This window comes from Petromyzon marinus, chromosome 3, assembly GCF_048934315.1.
Source record: "Petromyzon marinus isolate PM22_M1 ecotype Great Lakes invasive population chromosome 3, UKy_Petmar_22M1.pri1.0, whole genome shotgun sequence".
Classification (NCBI taxonomy): domain Eukaryota; kingdom Metazoa; phylum Chordata; class Hyperoartia; order Petromyzontiformes; family Petromyzontidae; genus Petromyzon; species Petromyzon marinus.
The window spans coordinates 12054882-12081008 of NC_133669.1; the positions used below are offsets into that span (position 1 = coordinate 12054882).

General features: G+C 41.3%; 1 protein-coding gene across 1 annotated transcript; it reads right to left on the minus strand.

Moving 5' to 3' along the window:
• Positions 1-6084: 6084 nt before the first annotated feature.
• Positions 6085-25876, minus strand: LOC116953918 (matrilin-1-like). Its single transcript, XM_032974230.2, has 10 exons — positions 25640-25876; positions 22638-22984; positions 21375-21597; positions 18223-18345; positions 14008-14130; positions 13088-13216; positions 10595-11035; positions 9701-9853; positions 8105-8209; positions 6085-6636 (listed from the first exon to the last, which is right to left on the minus strand). The coding sequence occupies exons 1-10, from the start codon at positions 25806-25808 to the stop codon at positions 6581-6583; spliced, it is 1869 nt and encodes a 622-aa protein (XP_032830121.1). The 5' UTR covers positions 25809-25876; the 3' UTR covers positions 6085-6580.
• Between the last annotated feature and the right edge of the window lie 251 nt (positions 25877-26127).

A 26127-nucleotide genomic window follows, 5' to 3' on the forward strand; every position in this document is an offset into this window, starting at 1 on the left:
CACTGGCCAGTGTGGTAACATATGGTCAAAGACAAAGCTTCACCGTATAGCCTTTAACAAACTGTTGGGGAAAGTGCTGTTCGTGAGCGCTTCTGAAGGCCGGCACGGTACACGAGGGGGTAAGTATCCAGCAACACGCCCAGCCGTCTTTGTCTCCCCAGTGGCGATGTTTACACATAACACCAGGTACTGATTTGAGGCTGAGTTGACATTGAGGAGGCCCAGGACCGGTTCTGATAATCGTCACCGGTGTTGGCCGTGAGCGGGAATCGAACTCGTTTAGCCGGTCTTTTAGCGTAGCGCATTAACCACTGCACCACCGATCCAAACGATCCCCCGTGACCGACAGTTGAGATAGAGCTTCATCCATTTGAAAGTCGACCCACACAACAAATATTATTATCATTGCAATACACATGAGCACACATCCTCAAACCTTCATGCAAAAAAGTTAATATGAACTGGAATTTATATGTATTGAAGAAGTAATAGAGATGGCAAAAAATGTAATATCTTTGTACGTGTCATATGCTTAGAACTTAATCAAGTTGCATCGTGGCATACTTGTTAGAGTTTTTCAAAGACATAAAAAAAATGGTACCATTTTATTTCAAGTGATGCACTCTGACCTTGATTACCTTCTCTCGACAGCAGTAGTTCCAAATGCCTTAGATATTTTGATACCTTTGATAAATGACTCCCAGTTATGAACTTTTTTTTTTCAAAGTCTTAGCTAAAGAAGGAAGGTCATGGAAAAATTACTATTGAAGATACTGCAGAACATGAAATCATTAATATTAGTCACATCCTTCCTCTTTTAGATGTGTATGAAAAGGGTTCATACTTATGAGGGCAAATTTACAAATATGTTTATGACATACTTGATCATCAAAAACAAAGTAGTCCACTTCACATAATCGACTCACTTTAACGTTTTAAGTCCAATAACGAACAGCATTCTTATCACATGAGTCTGTGGTGCCAATCATAACTGCAAGGGTTCAGTATAGACTGGATAAACCCGACTTCAAATTAATATCAGCCGATGGTTAAGTGGCCAGGTGGATCAGGAGCGCCGCTGCGATCATGGGTTCAAATCAGACAGCTGCTCATGATGAAATCAGATTCTGAAGAGTTGGGAATTGATATTCTCACCAGTCACCAATATTTTGCACCCAAAAACACATCAGGCAAAATTCCAGCTCTAAGAATAAAAAAACACACACAATTTGACTGCCATGCAGTGAACGTTTGTCTGTAAAAATACGCATGGGAATGTGTGCCCTCTATTATGTGAATGTGAATAAAAATGGTCAACTGAAAATGTCAGAATAAATTCTGCAAAATCTGCATCTGCAGGCCATTCTCCAATAAATGGTGATGCATTGCTCTGCAAAAAGTTACAAATAGATACGACGTCTCATAGCATGAGACCAATAGCACAAATAATTGGGGGGGGAAATATATAGATAAAAACATCCAATGACAAAGCCAGCTCAGTGTATATTGTACAGCGTGTGCAAGTCAACCAGATTAGACCTAAATATTCAATTGTTTGATTAATTTATTCTCTTGCAGCAAACTATGTGAAAACGAATGTATTAATAAAATGAATTGTTATATGTTCGTGTTCATGCCTAAAATACAGTTTTATTTGACTCATGCCATAGTAGAATGTATCATGTCGCTACCTTTAAAATATAACGAATTTCTATTGTATTGCACATAACTACTGATAAGTTTTGGCAGCTTTTAGCATTTACTGTTCATCATGTATTGTACTTGTTGATTTTTAAATATAATGTTTCAAAGTAACTATTCATTGACCGTTAATTTAATTCAAATTATCAAGTTATTGTCCATGATTACACAGAACTCTACACCAAGTGATAATTATGTTAAAGGTTTGAAACATTATAAGCAATGCAGTACCAACTCTCCCCAAAATAACTTTTGAACCACAATACCTTGCTGATCTCGTCAAGGAGCATACACCATCACGCACTTTCAAATGCGCTTCTGCGGCCGTCTGGAATGCTCTTCCTTCCGATATTAGGAAGCCATTGCAGCGATGCACTTTCAAATCTGATTTCGGAAACGCATTCTTCTTCGAACTGCTTTTTGTGTTTTGTTTGTTGTCATTCCCCCGAGCGCGGTTGGCTACATACGGTGCGAAAGAAGTTCAACATACATACATCCCCACCATTGACAATGTTCTTGCCGACAATGTGTTCACTCTAGGAATTTGCCATGTATTCATGCCTAAAGGTTTGTTTGTTTCATAAGAGCTTAGAATAGCCTATACCAGGGCAGGGTTTAAGCCTTTCACGCGGATTGTCTATTGACTCTCACGTGCTCACACTCGTTTAAGGATTAATTAGCACTATTTGCGGCAGGCCATTGTATTCCCAGAAACATAACATTAATTTTCTCCCACCCTAACTACCACTGTCACCCAGCGACTGCATTGACAACTGCTTGTATTTTTAATCTGGTAAACCTGAGTGAGTGATGCATTGTGATGTATACAGGCCTTTGTAACTTTGGTCATGGGGATTGTTTGACCATGCTTCATCATGCTGGTCAGGGTGGGTTGTTGAAAAAAATGCCCCAGGAGCAGTTTAGATATTACTTACCGCCGATGTTCGGCATTGTTTGGAATAAACTCAGGTTGCTGGGTTTATAGTGCTAATCACTGCATGTGTAGTGCTTTTTAATTAATGTAAAATCCGTCATATACTACTGGAGTGGTGTCATCAGGAATACAATGTAGAGGCCTCTGCCTCTAAATTGTATTAACACACCACCTACCTAGGGATTGTATGATTTTCTTGTACGATTTGGAGTCACGATTTAATTCAAGAATATTTTTTTAAAAATGTGGTTCTTGTTTGTATCGTTTGTCATATTCCCAGTCCCATTTGGCCAAGCCGAGACTTACCTGGCGCTTGTTGCTGAAGGGCCTCTGTGCCCCAAGGCTGCCCTGACAGCTGCTCGTTCTGCCCTGGTTTCCCCGGTTGTCCCTGGTGCCCATTGGTGCCGGGCTGTCTTCATTGCCGCTTAGGATTAGTTAGGCCCTGGTTGCTTTTTTTTCTGCCCGGGCTTGGCCTCGATTGCTTGCCATGGACCGTGCCACACTGTTGCCAGAGGCATCGTGCGGTTGGCATAGGTCGTGGTACAACGAATTAAACGGGGTCTCCTGCGTGCCTCCCCACCTCCACCTCGTAGCGCAGTGACCACCCCCCCGCCCCTTCCAACTGGTGCACTTGCACTGGCTGCACACTCGATGGCAAACAACCACAGGGTGCTGATCTCTTTCTCTCCTCTCTCCCATTTGTCCATGACCTCACGACCGCACCCACCCTCTTTACCCTCATTTCACCTCTTCCCTCGTGTAAAGGGTCTTGAGATGCAGTCACCTTTTAGATGCTATATAAATTCAAATTGTTCCCGTTACTGTTGTTGTATCTACATTTTTTTTGTTTCCCTTCTCATTTGCCTAAAGGTAATATTAGCATATAAATTGCAGAAATGGTAAATAATCAATTTTCACACGCACAATTCGATGCATTTGTCTTGAATGTGGGCATTGATTTTAATCGTTAAATCAAGGCATGCTGAACATTATATCCCAGAGACCTGTGTCGTTCTACATCTATGCTCCCAACCTTCACAAACCTGCACTGACCAGTGTGCTGAAGTATATTTAAATAATTCCCACGACCTGCAAAGCAAGGAGAGCCCCTCATGCAACCGCCGATTGATAAAGGACTGTTCATGTACATGACCTCTATGGTATAAGAGATACAATGCCCCAGGCACCTTCCATAGTGTTCCTTCAGCCAGCTGTTAAAGGTCATACACGTATTATGTTGTGTAAATATGTATGACTATGCTAAACTGCTCATTGTAGTGGTGGTGCTCACATTTTCGATAAGGGCTGCATAGCCCTGCAGAGTAGGGGGGCTGCTCCCTGTCACACTCCCCCCACTGCTGAAGGCTTAGCTTCCTTTCTAAATTATTAGTCCAGTCAAAAAAGCATTGTCACAATATTCAACAGCAGTGACGATTTTTCTTTGAAGTTTGCCAGTTCGGCGAAGACCCATAAACACAAAACTAAATGTCACCTCGCGCATCTGCTTAATTTCAGCGAATCAACATTGAGATACAAACTGGAGGTGCCTGGATTTAAAGTAAAACATTTGCACAGTTAAGAACTGCACGTCGCAGCCTTAAACAAGTTAACGCTACTTGGGGTCGCAGGGCTTTGGAGGGTGATACAAAAACAATATTATTGGGAACATTCAGATATGATGAGATCGGGTGCATTCAGTGTGCTAAGCCCAAACAAGGGTTGAGCGACCACTGCCGAGGAGATACTTTATTACAGATGACACGTGGACGCGATATGTTTTCTCTATGCTAAGAGTACTCCGTGATATTATCCCGGTGAAATCGCACTCGAAGAGACGATAAACATCACTGGTCTGGCTGAATTCTCCCGACATGACTATTTCTCAAATCCTTGTCAAGTCTGGTGGTTTTGTACATATTGACATATCTGCCTTTAAATTTGGTGTCTGTAAGGAACATGTACTGCGACTGAATGTAATGCCTGTATACCAAATAAAAAACACATTAAATGGACATAAGTTGCAATTTTTCAATTTAACTGTTCACCTTCAGAAAATTATATTTCACTTTTTTTCTTTTGAGTTTCTGAAAAGGAACTCTATTGAGATATTTAAAATGGACATTACACTGTATACACTGATTTTTACCATCATATATGCCGTAAAAATAGATTTAAGGGGTGTCTCGCTCAATTTAGCATAGGGTGGCGCTTATCTCCGATGTGCAGCCCCTGAGCTATTTGGAAAATTCCACATCTTTGTGGCGGGGGTGAATATTTCCATATAACAACCACTGTCGACTTCCCCGCAAGGTTGTACTCACTTTATCAACTGTGCAGGAATACATGTTGTGAGTTAAAAACACAGACAAGGATTTGGATTGACAACCTATCAATAGGGCTCAGTTGTGCTGCGCCACACCAGCCACACAATTGAAGGCAGGAATGTTTATACCACGTTTATCGAGAGTTATTATGTCTACACATGATATAACATTTTTCCCCAAGTCCTTTTTGGGGGAATTGGCCAGGACTCATATCATGTCACTAGGATGGATGATGACCGATGGATGAGACTGGTGACAGAACTGCGTCCAATGGAGGTAACACGACCAATTGGACGACCTCTGCAAAGATGGAGTGACGGGATAATTGTTGAGCACCACGGTGGCAAGATGTTAACTCCCTCACCTGGTATACAGGAGGTACAGGGTTCGATCCCGACCCTTACGACGCCTGTATATTTGACGTTTGCATGTTCTCCCCGTGATCGTGTGGATTTTTCTCTGGGCCCTCCGGTTTTTTTGCCACATTTAGAAACATACATTTAGAGTATTTGGCTGCTATACATTTCCTCGTGATAAGCCACTTCGTTGAGCTATCATTTGTAGCCAGGTCGCTTCTAAAAAAATGATATATAGCTCAGTCAGGCTTACCTGGTAAACTTTACATTGCTTAATTGTTATAGTTTAGTTTATGTGCCACAGCGAGAGGGATTGTGGCATTGCAAGACCACGAGGAATGACATCAGCGTGGAACGATCTTCATTCAGCAGTGGATAGATTCAGGCTGATGATAATGATAACAGGACTCAAATGAATACAGACTCTGCTCCATCCTTGCCCTTGTCTCCAGTTCAGGGGGTGCTTGAACAAGCACATACTATGGGACTAGAGTCAGTCTGGCTCACCAGCGAGGTGAGAATGTTGCATCTATTTGAGGCCTCAAAAAACCCCACCTCGTGAATGCTTTCAACTCATTCCACATGACATGATGGAATCAGTCTGTTTGCTCTTCTACAGTCGCACTGTGGTTCAACATTCATGCTCTTAATGTGCAAATGGGCAGTGTCTACAGCTGAAAATGATACGGAGTCACCTAAAAAAGGTCATCTTAAGGTCATTAAGGCATCGACGTGTAACACTTGTGTAAAACGCAACACTCAAGAGAGAAATGTTTTTATATTTTATTACTATACATGAACACAGATGTCTTTCTTAAATATTTATATTCATTTTCTGACCAAGAAAAAAGGACAATGTGGTATTCTAAGACATTTCACAAAGAAACCATCTCCCAGCTGTTCAATGTAAGAAAATATTCATAAATATTGTGCATGAGCAATAAAGATACCTTGCATGACTAAATTATCATTGCCTTGATAAAATACTCTTACACAATTTTACATTTCACCATTTACACATAATAAAATGAAGATATCCACGTTATAATTGTCAAAAATAATGTTTTATAACAATATTTTAAGTTTTAAACAACAAGATTTGTTAACTACTGGTGAATGATACAAACTAGGAAATTGTGAAGTAATATTCACAATGTTTACATTTTAGCTATATAAACAATGCATACATATTTGCTAAATACAATTAAGGTGTTTCATCTTCATGAAGTTGTTGAAGAAGATGACTTGGAAGGTCCTGTGAATGTTCAAGGCTGTCCCAGCCTCGCTTCCAAATATTCTAATCTGAGGGTGATCTCTGCCAGTAAATTCAAAATTAAGGACTCTCAACGAAGTAGCACCTCATACAACTAGGACGTCACAGTGGCGAGATGTTAACTACCTCGCCTGGTATACAGGAGGTCGTGGGTTTGATCCCGACCATGACGCCTGCTGTATATTTGGAGTTTGCATGTTCTCCCGGTGGTGGCGTGGATTTTTCTCCGGGTGCTCCGGTTTTCCCCTCCACATTTAGAAACATGTGTTTAGAGTATTTGGCTGCTATACATTTCCACATGATAAGCCACTTTGTTGAGCTATCATTTGTGGCTAGGTCGCTTGTTAAAAATAGCTATATAGCTCAGTGGGCCTTACCTGGTAAAATACAAATATATAGTTTAATAGTTTAGTTTAACTACATAACTGTAAAAATATAACTGCCAAACTTATCTTTAATTCTTTGTCAGCATAAACACATCACTGTAGGGGACTTGAGTCCCAATTGGGGAGATAACATTGTGTATTGTATTTAATTAATTTCTTCTACGTGGCATTGGTCCCTGGGTGCGGAGGAAAACAGTCATTTATATTCATCCTTCGATTATCTCAATTAGTCATGCATGCCATGGGTAATAAATAAAATATATAGTGACTGCACCATCCTCTCAAACAAGATTTTTGCTTCGTCAGAAACAACAAGACATTAACCCATTTCCAAACATTTCTGCATCTCTCGAAATCTGCTTCTGGAATGTTGCCTGGAGAAAACGCGTTATATATCGTACAGTTTATGACAATTAAAAGTAAAAAAATGCAACATTTTTCATCCTGTCTCTCATCCGTTGTGACTGGTGTCCATGAATCTGTTTGCACCTCCTCTTAAGAGGATGACCACTGGGCCTTGTTTATGTCGACTCAAAGGGGTACCTCGCGTGATGTGTCAACACCAGGACTCGACAGAGGCAACCCGCTTAAGGTGCTAGCCACACGTTTCCCTGGTGCTGACCTCAATGGGTGGTCGCTAGCAGTACCTGATGGAACAAAAAATAATATGCTTTATCCTTTCTGGGAATAAAAAAAACACGTCTTAAGATGTTCAAACACCAATTATATACCTATTGCAAGGCATCAAGTCTGCATTAGCCACACATACTTGTGACAAAACATGCAAACAAACATGCTCTCTGGTCTAACACTGGTGAGACAAGGCCACATAGAAGGCATGTTTTGCCACACGTATGTGTGGTTAAATGCAGACTTGATGCCTTGCAATGGGTATCTATTTTTTGCGTGTTGTTTCTCTTCAACGTGACTTTACCGAAAAAACTAAGAATATATTAACACCTGTTTTTTTATCAGAAAAGGTAAAGCCTATTCTTATTTTCTCCCATCATTTTAATACTCGACAAAAAAAACACAAGGTCCCACAGATCTAGCAGCACTCGCTCCGCCAGTCTGTAAACTCCTGCACAGGGGGATATTCGTCCCATATTTGGCAAGGGTCACAAGGATATGTGTGTCTCGGATGGCATCCAGCATGGTGTGCACGCTGGTGCGGAACGCCACGATGGCCTCGCACTTGCAGGGGTCCTCCACTGTCACCACCTTCTGCGCCTCCTCTGCAGGGCAGGGAGGGGCGAGCAAGGAAGCCAAGCGACGTACACACAGCCACACGCCCACGCACGACAGACAACCCGCGCAGCCAACGGGGGAATCGTCCACATAACCACGCCGCAAAGCACAAGGCCAAAAACCGTGGAAAAAGGACATCCGATTACTGTTGAACCCCCTTCCCACGTCATTGTTTTCTTTTAATTTTAGCTTCCGATTTGTCTCAGTAACATTGTCCATAGTTCACGGAGAATAAATAAATATATAAATACCATATTGTAACAGTTAACGTTTCGGAATATGGTTGACATGATGATACGTGTCTTTATTTATATTGTAAACAAAAGTAAGCGTGGTTTGGACTGGACATATCACTGGACATGATGATGGCTGGTGGTCGAGACTAACGATGGAGTGGCAGCAAAAGAAAGGAACGCGCTTGAATCGACATTCCTCGTAGAAAATTGGCCAACGAGATCAGCTCGTGTGCAGATAGATTGTTGCATTGTGTGACCGAGATGGATGCTGACAGCTTGGATAGGCCATCATCCAGCAGTGTTTTGTTAATGACTGATATTTTCAATAACAAAAATATCAACTTAAAGAGGAAAAAAATGTAGCAAATACTAAATGTTTAACGATACTTTGGGTAATAGTTAATTTAAGATGTGTCTATAATAAGCCACATTACGATGAGGTTATTGCCTACATTGGTTGGAAGATGCAGCCGTGAACACTGTACTGGTATACCTTATACCATATTTGTTCAGACACAAGCAGGAATGTGGACCTGTGACACGATGTTATTCACCTTTTGTACAGACATCACACACATGGGGTGAGCATTTTTAACCATACACATTCAAACGTAAAGGTATGAGACAGCACACAGGCTAAATGTTTGTGCACTTATAGTTCCGTCCGGAGCAAACACACGTGCGTTCAAACTCAGCACAATCTCTGACGCAATACTTATAGCTCTGCCAGTGCCAACAAAAAATGTCACGTGTTTGACCAGAGAAATCGGTAGACTTTCAACAAAAAAAAATGCGAATAAGTTCAAGGTTGAAAACTTCTTTTCGGCGAACACCACTCCTTTTTGTTTAAACTTATGGATTGCTTTGAGCTAGAACAAATAAATAGGCCAACCTCTAATTGGGTACTCGCATTCGTTAATTTTTATTTAAACGTATGGATTGCTTTGAGCTAGAACAAATAAATAGGCCAACCTCTAATTGGGTACTCGCATTCATTAAATGCATCTGGTTGGCATGGTGTTTGTCTACGCTGTGCTTTATTCATGTGAGTTAGTATCAAACTGGCAGATTTTGGATCCATTACAACCAAATATATAAGTACAATATTTTTTATACAGATACTATTTGCATACAATTTCAAACGTACATCGTATTCGTGCTTTTAAACATGAAAGGAACGGTCTGCTTTCAGTAAAAGGGCATGAAGACAAAACAGGCGCCCCCTCCCCCCAAAAGACTTACCCTCGCAGATCCTGCGTTTAAGCTTTTCTGCTATTTGTGGAACAGCAGAAAAGTTACGTGCGTAGAAAATGTGATCATCGTCGGGATCAGAGGCGATTTCTTTAATCTCGGTCTCCACAGTCTGGCCTACGCCTATAGCAAACATGGTTATCCCTGCGACGGTGCGTGCCGTGCACCAGAGGACACACACACGGGCACAAAGCAATGAACACCACTCTTGCCAGGGGGAATTGAAAACTTGCAGAACCAAGCAGAGGCTTGAGCCGAACTATGCAAATTCTTCATTCATGACTGAGGTTGTACTTTTTTTCTGGTCTTGCAAATTAAATATACGTAGCAGTCGCAAATATGAATAGATTTCAATTGTACTTGGTCAGGTTCAAAAGATTTGCACGATGTTTTCAGACCTCAAAATTAGCATTCATTTCAAAATAGGAAATTGCATGCCGGGGACTAAATTTTCACACGTGCATTTTGTTAATTTAGTGACACATTGAATGTGTTAAAATATATTGTAGACTTGCAGCAGTGGGATTGGTGATTAGATCAAAAATACAATCGGACTTTGTGAGCATCCAGAGGGCGCATGCGACGTTTAGTTGTGTTTACGCGAACCACTTACGAAGAAGAATGAAGACATCTTTTCAGCGAGCACGGCCTGAGAGGGGCACAGGGTTAACGAGTGCTGCCGTGTATCTCAGCGTGTGCGCTCCAAAATAACTGAGAAGAGATGAAGATAGGCCAACCATGCGTCAAAACATGCAATCCATTCCATAGAATGTTAAAAGGAAGGCCATGCGCTTCTTTGCTGGCATTCTCTTGAGCATGCTTCACCAGGTTTTTGGATTAGGAGGTTAATCGTCTTCAGAAGACTGCCAGACACGGTGTGCTCACCTGCCTCCTTGGCCTGTGTGGTCCACGGGTTGATATTGTCCTGTGAGCGGCCGTCACTAAATATTACAGCCACCTTACGGGGGGGGGCCTTGCCGGGCACTGTAATGCCAGCAGCAACCTCTTTCCCAATGCCACTGGCTGATGCAAAGCCCTGCGTTACCAGGTGGTGGAGGGCAATGCCCGTCATAGATCCACGGCCCATGTAGCGGACGCCTTTCACAGCCGCCTTGATGGCCTCTGCCGTGGTGTGCTGTCCAAGAGCAAGTTCCGTCTGGACGCGTGTTGAGTATTGAATCAGCCCCACGCGCGTCGCACCTGGACCCACCTCCAGGGCGTCCACCACACGGTTCACAAACTCCTTGATGTGCTCAAAGTTCTTGGACTTGACACTTTTTGAGCCGTCGACAACAAACACTACGTCTAAACTGGCCAACCTACATTCTGTGGAATCATCAACACAGGTAAGCGTTGCCATTTGCACATCTTCATCCTGTGTGGAGTTGCGACATCATCGGCACAGTCCCACGACAGACCACTAACCAACAAGTGTAACAAGCGTGGTGCAAAAGGGCGTTTCTTGAAGTTTATTTCAAGCATTGGCCTTGATTGTTGTGAACCTCCACCAACAGGGACACTAATGTGAAAAGAAGGGGTGTGCTTTCTCCTGCTGTTAATAGATGTGCTACTGCTCAACAGCGCTAATGTTCTTTTACCCTGAGTGGGAAGAAAGTGTGAGCAAAACGGAAAAGGGGGAAATAACGAATGGAAAACGCTGGCCAAGGATTTGTCTTTTTTCCCTCAATACCCATGGGGCGTGCTTACATTTATTCTATGAATTATTAATACATGTTCGTCGTAAATTAAAGCTTGTGTGTACTAATTTGCCTAATTAGTGTTTGTTAATCTCAAGCGTGCCTTCCCAAGAGTACGTGGAGTTGTAAATAGCCTTGCCATTGAGGGAGGATTTTGTATCTGGGGTATTACTGTATTGCTCTTCTAAAGGAGAGTAAATGGGGTTGTAATGTAACCAACATTCTTGTTCATGAAATTAATTAAATGAATTATTCTGTATCATCGTGGATATTATGATGATATTTCAATAATTAAAGAGACTTTTAACAATTCCACAACCAATGTTAGCGCAATTCACGTACAATTAAAGTAGTGAATGCAGCGTGATCCTGGTTCTTACACGCAATCTTTTTTTTCTGGTTTATCTGCTAAGAAGGAGATGTATCAAGTGGGCAAAGATGACAGTAACCGTGCACGACCATACATTGCTAGTGGCTGGCAAAAAAAATATGGGATGACCGTAAAGCAAACAGGCATTGCCATTGTGGTGCCTCGTTCACCAGGTTTCCGTCATGACGGCAATGTATATTCATCTCAATGCGCCCATTCCGAACATATGTTTCCGATTGTCAATTATTAAGGGCATTACACGTTACACGTATTAATCGGATATGGCCTAATTCTGCAATAAACTGCATTTGTCTTTAAATCCTCAGAGGTAAAAATAAAATAAAAAAACAACTAATTGATCTTAGAATTATCAATTGTGCAGGGGTGCTACCATCTTTGATCACGTGATACATCTGCTATCTGGTGCAAATGTGGGCATTAATGTTTTGCACGTGAAAATACAGGTAACACCCCAGTCGCTATCCTTTTTTGTACCCAGTAGCAGTGACTTAAAGGAGAGTACAGAGTTAATAAAGTATCTTTCCTTATTGAAATGCCCTTGTATTATGACAATACTTATCATAAGGTTGCTTATGATTTGGTAATAGTATCAACAATGGCTGGTACTTATGACAATGGAGATGGTTATGTCAATGGTTATATTCTTTACTCTGTGTTTTTCTATCAGTACTGCAAATGCTGTTATTTTGATGTGGTGGATTGTATGCATCTGTAGTAACATTTTGTCCTTTTTTTTCTCCAATTGTATTCCGATTGTGCTATTGGCTTCATGTCATGAAATTACAAATCTTTCTAATTTCAGATCTTGTACAGAGCAGCACAACCCTCTATGTTTGAGCATGCTCCACATAAGTGCATATCACAGAGCTACCTCTGAAATCCCGTCCAGTGATCACCAGTCCCACTCACTGCCACTGCGAATAACGTTCGACGCTTGACAGTCCAACTGATATATTTAATTCTCAGAGCTGGAATTTCGCAAAAGTAATTGCAGAACCAAATTTAATGTTGGTGTTCGTATGTGGTGACCGGGGTGAGAGCGTGAGACCATCAACTCACGACATTTAATCATGGGCGGCTGCCTCCATTCGAATGCAGGATCTCAGCAGTGACAGCTCTGCACTCTGAGCCATGAAGCCAACTTACACTGTAGCTATGTTATTTAAGAGTATGGCTTTCATTTTTAATACACGTATGCGGTGGATTTAATCTGTTAGTATTGTTAGCATGACCATGCATGACATTAGGATGTATGGGATGTATGTGATTAGATGTGTGATATGAACTCACGTCTGCAAGTCTTGCCATCACCGTTGAGGTTGTAGCCCTGACTGCATTGGCAGTAGTAGGAGCTCGCAGTGCTCACGCAGATATGCTCACAGCCATGCTCAATTGTGGCACAAATGTCAAGCACAAGGCCTGTGAGTAAACACATCGGGGACGCTTTCAACCACAATTAAACATCACAACCATGGTTGCCGCGATATGCCGATAATACAATAATACCGTACGATATAAGAGCCAAGGTTCGTTATTGCAAAACATTATTGCAAAAAATAACGTGATTATCACCGCTCAGGTTGTATTGTTTTAATAGCTTAATTATATATTTTTTCTTAAACATTTTTTCTTAAACATTAAATAAGCCACTTAGTAATTCAAGTTGTTAAAATTGCTATTATCCATTATACTTTACTCTGGTGTTTTGCCATCGGTACTGGAAGTGTTGTTATTTTGATGTGTTAGATTGTATGTATCTATCTGTACAAAAAATGTTGTAGTTTTCTTTTTAATTGGCTTTTTCTCCAATTGTATTCCGATTGCAATTCTTTTGAATAATTTATGGCACAGCTATTTCTGTGTAGAATGTCATCCTCGTCGTTCATTTTATTATTTTGCAACGGACAGCATGTGCACTGTAAGCATTATAAATTGTAAAGTTGAATGCTCAAAAAAAAAAACTTGTGGCAGGTGTATGCTGAGTGCATTGCAGTTGAAGAACTTTTTTTAAAATTCATGCAAAAAAGAAGACGTAAAAAATGTTTTTGGAAATTCATTTTGCAATAACTGTCACATCGTGAAATTTAACATCGCATCGTGAAGAATTACATTGCAGCAATGATGTCACAACCAACACAGAAACGGGGCAGAAATTGCCCGCAAGTTCAATGTGTCTGGCGTAGCAGCTAATGACGCAAGAGAGTCCTTACGCGAGCAGGTTTTTTTGTCCTCATTTAAGATGTATCCTTCATTGCACCGACAGTAGTAGGAGCCGGGAGTGTCGACACATATGTGCTGGCATCCATGATTAACCACGGAACACAGCTTCTTGACTAGAGAAAAACAAGTGACGCAATGTTGCCATAACTATGACATTAGTAAACAAACAAAAAAACACACTCGAAGAAATGTAATAGTGCATGAACATGCACACAGTTTAAATAAGTACTATTTTATGACTAACTAGCTGTACTACCCGGCTTCGCCCGGGACTTGGATCCACCATGCGTGGCCGCCTTTGTCTCCCCAGTGGCGATGTTCACAAACCACAGGAGTTACTCGTTTGGGGCTGAGTCGACCTAGGGGAGGCTCAGGAGCGGTTGAAATAATCGTCACCGGTGGTGGCCGTGAGCGGGAATCGAACTCGGGTCGCCGGGTTCTAGCGCAGCGCGCTAACTACTACACTACAATGCGTTACGCTTCCACACACACACAGACACATACAGACACACACACAGACACATACAAACACATACAGACACACACACATACACAGACAGACACATACACAGACACACACACGGACACATACACAGCGCGCTAACCACTACACTACAATGCGTTACGCTTCCACATGCGCGGGTCACATGACAGATTTGACGTCACAGCTCACTTGCCGTGCAAAAAAAATATGCATTAATGAGCTCCCCTCTCCCAAAAAAAATACAAAAGTGTATATTTTACAATTTTTGCATGGTGTACAGTCTGGAAAGTACCCACATGGCAAATTTCAAGTTTGTTGCATGTCGGGAAGTACGCTAAACATTCGGAAAAGACACATATTCACAACTTTGCCTTTTATATATATGGAGATGACATGCACAGACAAGATGATTAATTTATATAATCAAGCAAAAATATGCAGTTGCTGCAGATTCTTCCACAATATAATATCTAAGTAAATGTAACACTTTTCATTCTTCTGCTATATATGACTTACAAGTTCTATACAAATACATGAATAGACGAATGAACAAATACACACTAACAATTACTGGTGTAATGGCAGTGTAATTAAGTCGTCTGGAAGTCAAATATGTACCTTTTTTCCCCAATTACGAGTAATCACATTTTAAATAACAATTTTGTCTAAGTGTAATGGACCTTGACCAGAATTCTAAAGGATACAATTAAAACCTTTGGCTCATTTAACATTGCTGTTTGCCCCTCATTTACTGCAAAGACCACAGTTGTCCTGACACAATGTCAATGTTAAAACGATAATAACAATGAAAAACAGTTACCATGCACACACACACAAAACCTGAGGTTCATTATACAACACTGCTAATTTGTTTGGAATCACTGAAGCATAATTATCACTGAATTCTATTCTTTGGTATATTAATCATTGCTGTTCGTGAAAACAGCTGGAGATTTACATTTTTTTATTGTGTTAATGGAACATCTCATTCCTCCAATTAGCACCGACAAACCTCCTTTAAAACATCATAACCTAGCACTTCCTCTTTTAAATGTACTCAGCGTGATCAGGTGGCAGGTGAGCGAGTAGTGTTTTGTGAGAGAAACTCCAGCAACATGCAAAAGTTAAACACAAATGTGTAGACAGCTGGGAGAAATTATATTGTCCTGTACATTAAACCTCGTCTGCTAGATGTTTCGTTGTGGTCGTTTCTAGCGAACTGTGCCCAATCACGTGGGGGGTGGTGGGTGTTTCTGTCTGTGCGGAGAGCCATTGCCTCATGTCAAGAGCAGTGCTGGGAGGTATTGTCAAACACGAGGGGCTCATGGAGTTGTGGTTAGCAACTAACTATGCACAGCGTGAGCCCCGAAAGTGGCATATGGTCAAGGAAGCGTCGCATCAATAATGCAGGTTTTTGTTGCAAGCGGTGTGGAAACTCAAACAGCGCGGCAGAAAATGCGAGCAGAATGCAGTGAGCAACCACCACCATCGATGTTACAATATTGACAGGGCACTGTCGAATTATTGTCAAAAGATAAGAGTAGCTCGCGAGCAAAGATATAAGTGTAAAGTAGCTGTTTGTTTTTATTTATTTTATTAAAAGCATGTGACTAAAAATTTGTACGCTTGGAAGAAGACATTTAATAAATATTGATTTCACATGTTTATGACATATCAATGTACAGCAATGCATACTGTAAATATGTATGCTATCTTCCAAATGCTATGCATTCATTTATTACATTTTGTTTACTCAGTACGGTATTTAGATGCCTTCCTGTTATATTGATTAATATGTAGCATTCACCATCTTACTCTGCCCCCAGCCTTATGACTGTATGGCTTCCTTTGGTTATTTACACAGTGTACATTGTGTATTTTTCATGCACTTACACGTGTAGGTATCTGCTTCTCATCCGTAAATTAATGCATGAGTATTACTTCCCTGCCGTGATTTCACACTGTGCCTAGGCTGTGTAGGTGAAGATGTGTACGGGTACTTACTTAAGTCTAGTTGTTTACGCGTAAATGCAGAGTCTGCGCACTTTATACCAACGTTGCATTACTGATTAATGAAATCCACCCTCTGCAGAGAAAGTGCCCCTGTTTACAATCTCACTTCAACTCGCAACGCTCTTTGCAGAAAGTCTCATTTTAAACTCTAAATGTTTAAAAGTTGCTGCGAATGCATGGAACATTCAATTTAGCACGTACGCATGTTTTATGCAACTGATTGTGACATCCCTTACTCCCAGCGTACAAAACGTAACGTGTCCAACCCACTCTGACACGAGCGTTATAATAAAATGTATATACACTTTAAAGAGGTGTAATGTATTTTACCAAAATGTTTGTGCGCTCAAATGCTTATGCAATGTTAAAATACAGTGGGGGGGGGGGGGCATCTTTAAAATAGCTTTTTTTCATCAGTCAGAAATGTTTGCTCCATTTTTTGTCTCTCTTCATCACCGATCACTCACGAGAGTTACCATTGCACCGTTCATATTCAAGCTGAGTTGTGTAGATTATTTTGCAAAATAATTCCCATACATTTACATTTTGTCAATTTAAGACTAACTTTCACAAACGCTTGCTGTTTTATACTTATTTGAACTGACTTTAAACACAACAATTTAGGTTTTACTTTTTAAGACAAGTTGCACAAAAAACGCAATATTTACAGACTGTCTGGCAAGCTATTGCAATGTCGCCCATTGGCAAACAGTTTTAACATGAATGGTTCATTTGTTTCCAGCCTGAGCATATGTATCTGACTCATTATTTACAGAAAGCATGAAAACTGCTTTGGAGAAAGGGCTCTGTCCCATTTCCCAAGACTGATGTTTGTTTCTGAGCTTTAACCTGGTGTATAAATCAAGGAATAATAGGAAATTCACTATATTAATTCCATTCAAGTGCCCAATGCCTGAACCATTCCATGCTAGAGGGCACACCTTTGTTCAATATGCATTCTAAAGTGACATCTCTTATTTTACTAAACTTTTTGACACATTTTGGTAATCATTCCTGCCCTTCTTCCGGTCATTCCATCTTCACAATTACAATGTTCCAGTAGTTTCTTTCTTATTAATACAAAAAAGTACGTGAATATCAATATAAGGGTTTGTGAAGCCAAAAATAGATTAAATTATAATGATCGGTAGCAACTTTTTATGTCCCTTGTGTCAGATTGGTGACTAAAATAACAACACCACCACAACTACAACTATCCTCCCTCAGCCAACGTTTTCTGAGATTATTGCGTAAATAGAATGCAAACTTGAGAAATAACGTGTTAACTAATGTGTCAAATTGGGTGAAATTATGTTAACTCCCTCGCCTGGTATACAGGAGGTTGTGGGTTCGATCCCGACCCTGATGCTTGTCCTGTATATATGGAGTTTGCATGTTCTCCCTGTGGTCACGTGGATTTTTCTCCTGGTCCTCTGGTATTCCCGCTACATGTAGAAACACGCGTTTAGAGTATTTGACTGCTATACATTTCCACGTGATAAGCCACTTGGTTGAGATACCATTTGCGGCCAGGCCACTTCTGAAAAAAAATCTGTATTGCTCAATGGGCCTTATCCACTAAAATGAAAAATAATAGTAATTTGGAATACTCCAGGAAGAGGTATTGTCCGTGGAAATCCAAAGGCAGGTTCTTAATGAAGCGCAGCAATAGTTCTGCTGCTCAGTGCAAGGGAAGGGTGAGGCTCACGTGAACAGGTCTTCTTGTCGGCGTTGAGCGTGTAGTTATCATAACATTTGCAGTGGTAGGAGTTTTGCGAGTCCACGCAGATCTGCTCGCAGCCGTGGTCCACCACGGCGCACAGTTTCACACCTGTGAAATGCATAGGTACGCACAAATAAAACTGCACATAAGGCGGGTGAAACGAAATATTTACTGGAAATCCGTGGAGATGTATTGATGTGCAATATCATGTGTATGTGTGGTTGGAGTGATGGTGCAGTGGTTAGGAGCCTGTTCTATACCTGAGTATAATTCTCAGCCACGACAAACACCAGTGGTGAGTGATTGCGTCAATTGGTCTTGCCCCCCCCACAATCACCACCCCTCTTCACTAACGTGCACTAATCAGCACGGTGAAGGATGGTCAAAACCCCCCATGACGAACGTAGGGTAGAGAGGACTTTTTTTCAAAAGTGGATTGACATAGAGCTATAATAATTAATACATTATTGTTATGTTAGGTGCACACATCGTGAAGGATTAGCAGCAAATTGGAGAGTGGCATCAGCAGAGATAAGCTCCGAACAATAGTTTGGGAATGTCTGACAGTGACAATGGGGAAGGTCACCAGGTTTCTACATGGAAATGGAATGGTAATAATGCACCGCATAACACGTAGGCTTTTGCGACCAATATTTTTCATAATAAAGGTTTTTGGGTTAGAGCGTGTAAATATAAATGTGTTGTTGAACCATTACCACCGGGCACAGCCAGTTAGTAAGGTTCGTCACGTGAACAAAAGGTGCCAATTAGCAATTACTTCAGCATATCGGTGTGATGGCGAGTAAACCCACAACATTTACAATTGAGCACAACGTTTCAGTGGTGATCGCCTGTTGAAGCTGGTTGTAATCACGAGTGATACATCATGCTCAATTGGAAATGTTGTGGGTTTACTCACCATCACACCAATGTGCTGAAGTAATAGCTAATTGACACGTTTTGTTGTATGCATTTTGAACTTCTTTCGCACCATACGTAGCCAACCATGTTAACCAGAGGTGCGGTGGAAGGTCACATGACAAACCTTACAAATTGGTTGTGTCGGGGGTGGTGGTGGGTTAATGGCACATTTATACTGGTAGGAACGAAGTTGTAAACTGAGTGTACCAGCCTGCAATAGATTAATGTGTCCGTCCGTCCGTCCATCCCCTTTCAAAAGCCCCATACTACCGTAAACCGGGAAACAATTGCTCATTTAAAAATGCAATTGTTGTCATTTTTCGGCCCAGCCCTTAACGATTTTATGATACATTGCTCCAAAATGAGCAGATTTCAGTCAATAAGGATTTCACCATTCCATTCCTCTACAGAGGTTAATTTGTCCGAAGAACCCTCAACGATTTTGAGGGCAAAAAGGTGGGAAGACGCTCTCAATTTGCACAATTTTACGTAACAATGTCGTAAAATTGCGCAAAATTCCAATGTTCCTACCAGCCCACCCTGCAGGGACCTGTTATTGAAGCGATCTCACCCAAAAATCGTTATTATGAATTTACCGCCTGGTTCTCAACTATAGCAATGTGTCATGATGGCCCCACGAGTAGAGCGTTTTATATTTGCACAGTGGTCAGTGTGTCGACACTATATTTACACCTCGTGAATAATCTAATCAGACTTTGCAATGGTTCTACTAATCAGTGACGTAGCGCGGTTGGCATGTGCCCTGGTGAAAGGAATGAAAATGCACTTTCTGGCAACCGCACCGCATACGCAACCAATAGCTACACCAAGGCTTTGAAGACAAACTATAAACTCCGCAGGTGTTTGTGGCGCCCTGTAGCTTTTCATTATCAATTTTTTCATTTGAACACTGCCCCCTGCAAGTGGTCATAGCCCCTGAACCCCTTGAGTGTGCACTGGACACTGAGTTGAGAACCACTCATTAACTGCATACATGTATTGCGTACGCATTTCATATGCGAGGTGCGTGGTTTGTGCTAAGAACCCGACCACCTGAGTTTGATTCCCAGCAATGGTTAACATCATTGGACACATACGTACTGTATTCACTCGTGATGGTCATCGTATAATTTGAGTTAAATGACGATCGTGTAATTTTCCACGAGACTTAAAGCAGTGTAGAACTTTTGTTGAGCCTGATGCATGAACGAAACTAATCAACCTAAAAAGCCTTCGCTTTGTGAGAATCATATCAGAAAATTTAGGTTTTCTATTTTTAGAATGATAGTACAAGCATATACTGGATCACATTGGTGACAAACTTCATCTTCCTATCTCTTCAAAAAGGTCATTACAATATAGATGTATCCCTGGATTTCCGAACGGTTGGTTTACGAATTTTCACGATAATGCAATTGACAAATTACGGACATTTCGATTAACGAAATCTAATTTTCGTGTGAACGAAATTTTACACGGAACGCGCCATGGGATCAGACAAAAGAACCCAGAGGGCTGCGTCATCCATCCGTGACAGCAACACTGCGTATCTACAGTGCAACAGTAACGTCTCCACATCATCTTTCCAATCATTCTAACATGCAGATCTCTTGGTGAGAAAATGTAAATGGTCAAGATTTTGGAAATATTTTAGTGACCCCTGCTATGTATGGCAAGGTGATGGTTTTGATTGGGTCCTCAGATAGTTCTTTCCCAACGGTTGGGGTGATAGCTTTATGGATTGTGTAGTCCGAATATCCATTAATCTTGAGAGCTTGGTGTACGTGTTCCAGCTCACTGGCTAGGTGATGATGGTAGGAAACACATCGAGCTGTATGGTGTAGAGTTTTCATGAGGGAATTCTTTTGGGATGGATGGTGGTGGGAGTTAAGAATTTGGGTAGGCATCTGTATGAGTTGCTTTCCTGTAGACAGTGTCCCATTGAGCCATCTGGTCTCATTTCGATTAGAACATCCAAAAATGGTAGCTTGCCATCCTTTTCCACCTCCATGGTGAATTTGATGGATGGGTGTATGGAATAAATGTGGTTGATGAATTGTGTTTTAGTAATGTTAAAAGTGATATAGGTGTTTATTTGTAATGTGAAAAGTGATATAGGTGTTTATTTGCTATTCACGAGCATCTCTGGAACGTATCCCTCGCGAATAACAGAGGAATACTGTTTGTGATTCGCATAGACTTAAGCTCTGATTCACCACAAAACCTGTCCCGGAACTTGAGGCTGAGCTTCTCAATGACGCCATAGGACTCCACGTAGTAGACATGCTCCTCATCAGGATCAGTGGCAATGGCCTCCAAGGAGGAGACTTCCGCCTGGTCCACACCGACGGCGTAAATCTCGATGCCCGAGGCCCTCGCCTGCTCCGAGACCTCCACTACCCGGTCCTGGGGTCTCCCGTCCGTCACCACGATGGCCACCTATCAACCACACAAGTACACACAGTGGCCACGGTGGCAAGATGTTAACTACCTCGTCTGATATAGAGGAGGTGGGTTTGATCCCGACCCTAATGTCTGTATATTTGCAGTTTGCACGTTCTCCCCGTGGTCGTGTTCATTTTTCTCTGGGTCCTCAGATTTCCCCCACCACATTTAGAAACATGCGTTTAGAGTATTTGGCTGCTATACATTTCTACACAATTCACTTTGTTGAGCTATCCTTTGTGGCCAGGTTGCTTCTGAAAAAAAAGGGTTAGGGCTTACCTGGTCAAATAAAAATAGTTTAGTTTATTAAACACCTTACGTTCCAAATATGATTTTTCAGGTTAGGCTGCTCAGCATTTATTCTTCCAAGCTTTTGCCATGCACTCAAGCGGATATCTTAAGGCGTTACAGTGAGGTTTCCATGAGTTCCCTTTGAGGAGTGTTAGTGTAGTGGTTAACAAAACAAAGGTATTTTACACAATTTATAGAATAATACATTATAATTAAGCCCAGCCACATATGAGCTTAACAGCCCTGGTGCTACACAACGTCGCTGCATCACAAACCATTGCTCTCCATATACCACCCAGCCAAAACACGGACTCGAAATGGCCATTCACAACAGTGCACACACACACAAAGTGGTGCATACGCCAAATTAATTAATTGCAGTTAACAGTCAAATTTTAATGCAGTGGTTACATATGCAGTGCATCACTGGCGACATTGTTAGTGCACTGCGCTGTGAACCAGGTGACCTGATATTGATTCCTAGCCACAGCTTCAATTAAATGTCTCGTATAGTTTAAGTGTTGGGCATTCATGAAATTTTTATTTTACTTAAACATCTCTGAGATGCCTTTATTGATATGAGGTGCGTTTTATAAGAAGACTTATTGATTCATTTAAGCGAAGGAATTGAAGATACAAATAGAGCCCCCCCCCCCCGATCGAAGCTGAAGCAACACCAGGCCACCACCACCACCACCACCTCCTCTTAAACTTAATCGAGAGCTGCGTGCCGCCGTTCACACCTTGGGGATTTTCTTCGACGGCGGGCGAGCGCCCTCCTTCTCCGTGAAGGCTACGTCCATGGCGTAGCGGATCGCCAGGCCCGTCATGGTGCCCGTGGAGAGCGGATCGATACCGGCCACCGCCTTCTTCATGTCATCCTTTTTGAAGAATGTGTTGAAGGAGAACTCGTTCTGCACTGTGCTGGCGTACTGCAGCACAGCTACGCGGGTGCCGTCGGGGCTGATGTCCAGCGAGTCGATCACATCGATCATGAAGAGCTTCACCTTCTCGAACTCGTGGATGCGCACGCTGCGAGAGCTGTCGATGATGAACAGGAGGTCGAGGATCTTGCTGGTGCACTGCCCACCTGCGAGAAGCACACGTGAGTGAAGTCAGATTCGATTTTTTTTTGTACTTTTCAGTTTCTTATTAGAGAATTTTTTTTTATTTTGCACAAGTTTCAAAAGTCGTGTCAGCATGCATAATTTTTTTTAAGCAAGCGAGTTTAGATTATCCACGAAGTGACTTGCTCATGCCAATGGAATGTGTAATTTGCACCTTTAGTTCAGGATATATTGATAAGCATCAATTTATTAAAATGCATTACAGTAGCATCATAACATGAGATGAAAAATCGATTCAGAAATCCTGCAACTTAGTGCACCCTGTGTGCCAAAGGATGGCTGCAGAAAACATTTTTCACAGGATCCCTCCCAAAGAAGAACCTTTTCTACATGTGGCCTGATTTTTTTTACTATCCTTCACACAGTGGGGGTTATACTTACTCCAGCACTCTGCAATGCAATTATTTGAACATATAGCAGTCAATGCAATATATATTTTTTAATTCTCAGAGCTAGAATTTAGCCAAAGATGCAGCGCAAAACTAAATTGATAAACCGATTCGGGCAGTGGTGACGTATGACTGTAATCCAGCACTGTGGAGGCAGCGAGGGTAGTGGTTCAAACATGTTGTGGGAACTTCCTTTCTGTGGGTGTCGACGTGCCATACCCTGGATTGCCAGGAGAAGGCGGTACAGCAAGTGGACTAATCGTCATCTGTTTCATTCTGTACTGGAATAGAGTGTTGCCCGCTCATGCGCGTGGGTTTTCTCAGAGTGAAACGGTTTCCTCCCACTTATATCACATCTTCAATTAAAAAAGTAAAAATGTGTACGCTAAAACAGTGTGGCTTTCGTGGATGAAAAGGTAAATGCAAAATGTACATAGTTCTTCATGGATGGCAGAAACCCAGATTCAAGCTCAGGTGGTGCCATCATCGCACGCTGACATCTTAATCACCCAGGCACCTCGGTACACTTTTTTTGTTTAATTTATTCCGGCAGCAACTGCTCAAAATCACATTAAATGAGTTTTGCTTCTCTCTGTTAAGTGTCTCATTACCACCTTTACCATTCTGTCAATTCATCTCCCTCTGCCCTAAAGCATTCAAACTTTTGTTCCTTCTGCTCTTCCCTTCAAATAATCCCCGATGGTGGAAGTCAGCCAGTTTATACAGTCTCATTTAGAACCATTATAGATGCAAACTGTATTGTGTTTTTTGTATATTTTTTTAGAAGGAATAATGTTGGTTTTTAGTGCATAATTTATGTGTTGGCACCAACACTAGGTGGAAATGTCCTTCTATTAAAATTAGAATTGTTGGCAGAAGAGTTAATTCTGCAAATACTTCAATAGAAGTCTAGAATCAGTAAAGTCATTTGAAAAGACCATGCATAGAAAGACAGAACGCTTGATGTTGTGACAAGGTATTCGATTAAAAAATTTACATTTTCACTTCCCACGTTCCTTGCAATGAACCGCTTGAGTCCTGAGGCTGGTTAGACAGTACCGCTGTTATATCCATCACATGCAACTCATTGGATTCTGACAACATGAATGTAAGGTAATTTTCTGTGGAAATCAAACGCAAAATGAACCATACTTGCAGTGAATTCCAATAGAATACGAACGCATGCTATTTTTGCAAAATGTATGCCAATTTAAAACACAAATGTCAAGCAATTCGGTAACGGAGGAATAATCATTTACATTCCACGACTGGATGAAGGTCTTCCCGTGCTGTGTCAGTCATGGAGGTTATTTTACCACGCTCCACAATCTGATCAGAGCAGGTTAATGAAAGGGGCGGGGGGCAGGATCAGTCAGTTAGATATCATCACTGATGTTAGCTGTGGCTGAGAATCAAACTCAGGAAGCCAGGTTTGTCACGCAATGCATGAACCACCGGACCACCACTCCCTCCAGAATAAAGAAATATATTCTCTTGCAGGTGCTTAAATATTCATCTTCATTTCCATGCATTCATTTTTTTTTAATAAATATCTTTTCAATCAATTCAACCAGGCTTAGCTCAATTATGTAACCAGTATAATTCTCAGGCATTTATGTGTACCTCTGAGATTTACGGAATGAGTGAATTGCTTAATGTCAAATTGTAGTTTAAAAGGCTTGAAAGAAGAAAGCAATTTTCTTGCATAATTTATATTTTTACTGCATATATTTAATTATTTTCAATTTCCTCTCCAAAGGAAAACACTCTTTTGATCACCAAATATACACAGTAATTTATAGCGCACATTTAATGAGATCACCACTAATATAAGCACGGACCGTTGAGATGTGCAAACATTTCATCAAAGGTTGCTTTGTGGTCCAAAGCATACAGTGGTTTTGTCAGCACACTTAGGTGGCTTTGAGCCTGATTTGTTTGGAAGTTTCACACGAAATAGGGTTCATGACAATTACGAAGAAGCCCAATTGTGCTCAAGCAAAATTATAAACACAATCTTGTAATTTATATGCACACATGTTGCACACGTGTCATTAGAAGGCATTTCACATTTACTAAATATTATTAAAATGCCACTGGTGTTCAGTTAATTGCTTGTATATATTAAAAAATACACATTTCACCTTCAAAGCTTACACCAGATATAATATTTCTCATAATGAGAAGCTTGGAAAATGTACTGTAGAAAGCTGTATTGTGCAGAAATACCTGCTTGGGCGGCATTGCGTGTAGCTGATGACTGCAAATTTAATTCAAATGTAGATCTGAACTTGTCCTTACTACTAGGCACACGCTTCCTCTGTGCCAAAGCAGGAATGGTTAAAATTAAGCTGATGACCAAAATGGACCAGAAAAATGGCCTATCTATTGGAGCCATAGCTTAACACCGGTCTCAGTCCTTTCACTGCAATGAAAGACTTGCAGGAGCACACCGAGAAGGGACCCTTTTAAATGCGATGGCCCAGACACCTCGCTCAAGAATGTTGAACTGATGAGCAAAGAGAGGTTTGCACTGAAATATTTGTGGCCAAAAAAAACATTCCCAGATCCGGATCTCCTCTGTCAGCCTTGTGTGTCTCTGACAGATTTACACAAATATGAGGAATTTAATATTGGGTGCAGCGCAGCTAATGCAGTCTAGGACGTTTGACATTCACTGAATGTTAAAAATGCACCGTTGTTTGTATAGAATTGGT

Bases quoted from the DNA above. Each gene is read 5' to 3' on its own strand.
- LOC116953918 (XM_032974230.2), bottom strand. From the start codon at position 25,808: ATGGCTCCAATAGATAGGCCATTTTTCTGGTCCATTTTGGTCATCAGC. The intron at 18,346-21,374 runs GTGAATCAGAGC...TGCATTTCACAG, and splicing joins GTTCCGGGACAGGTTTTGTG to GTGTGAAACTGTGCGCCGTG. The intron at 6,637-8,104 runs ATATCCTTGTGA...TTTTGAATTTAC, and splicing joins GGATGCCATCCGAGACACAC to TGGCAGAGATCACCCTCAGA.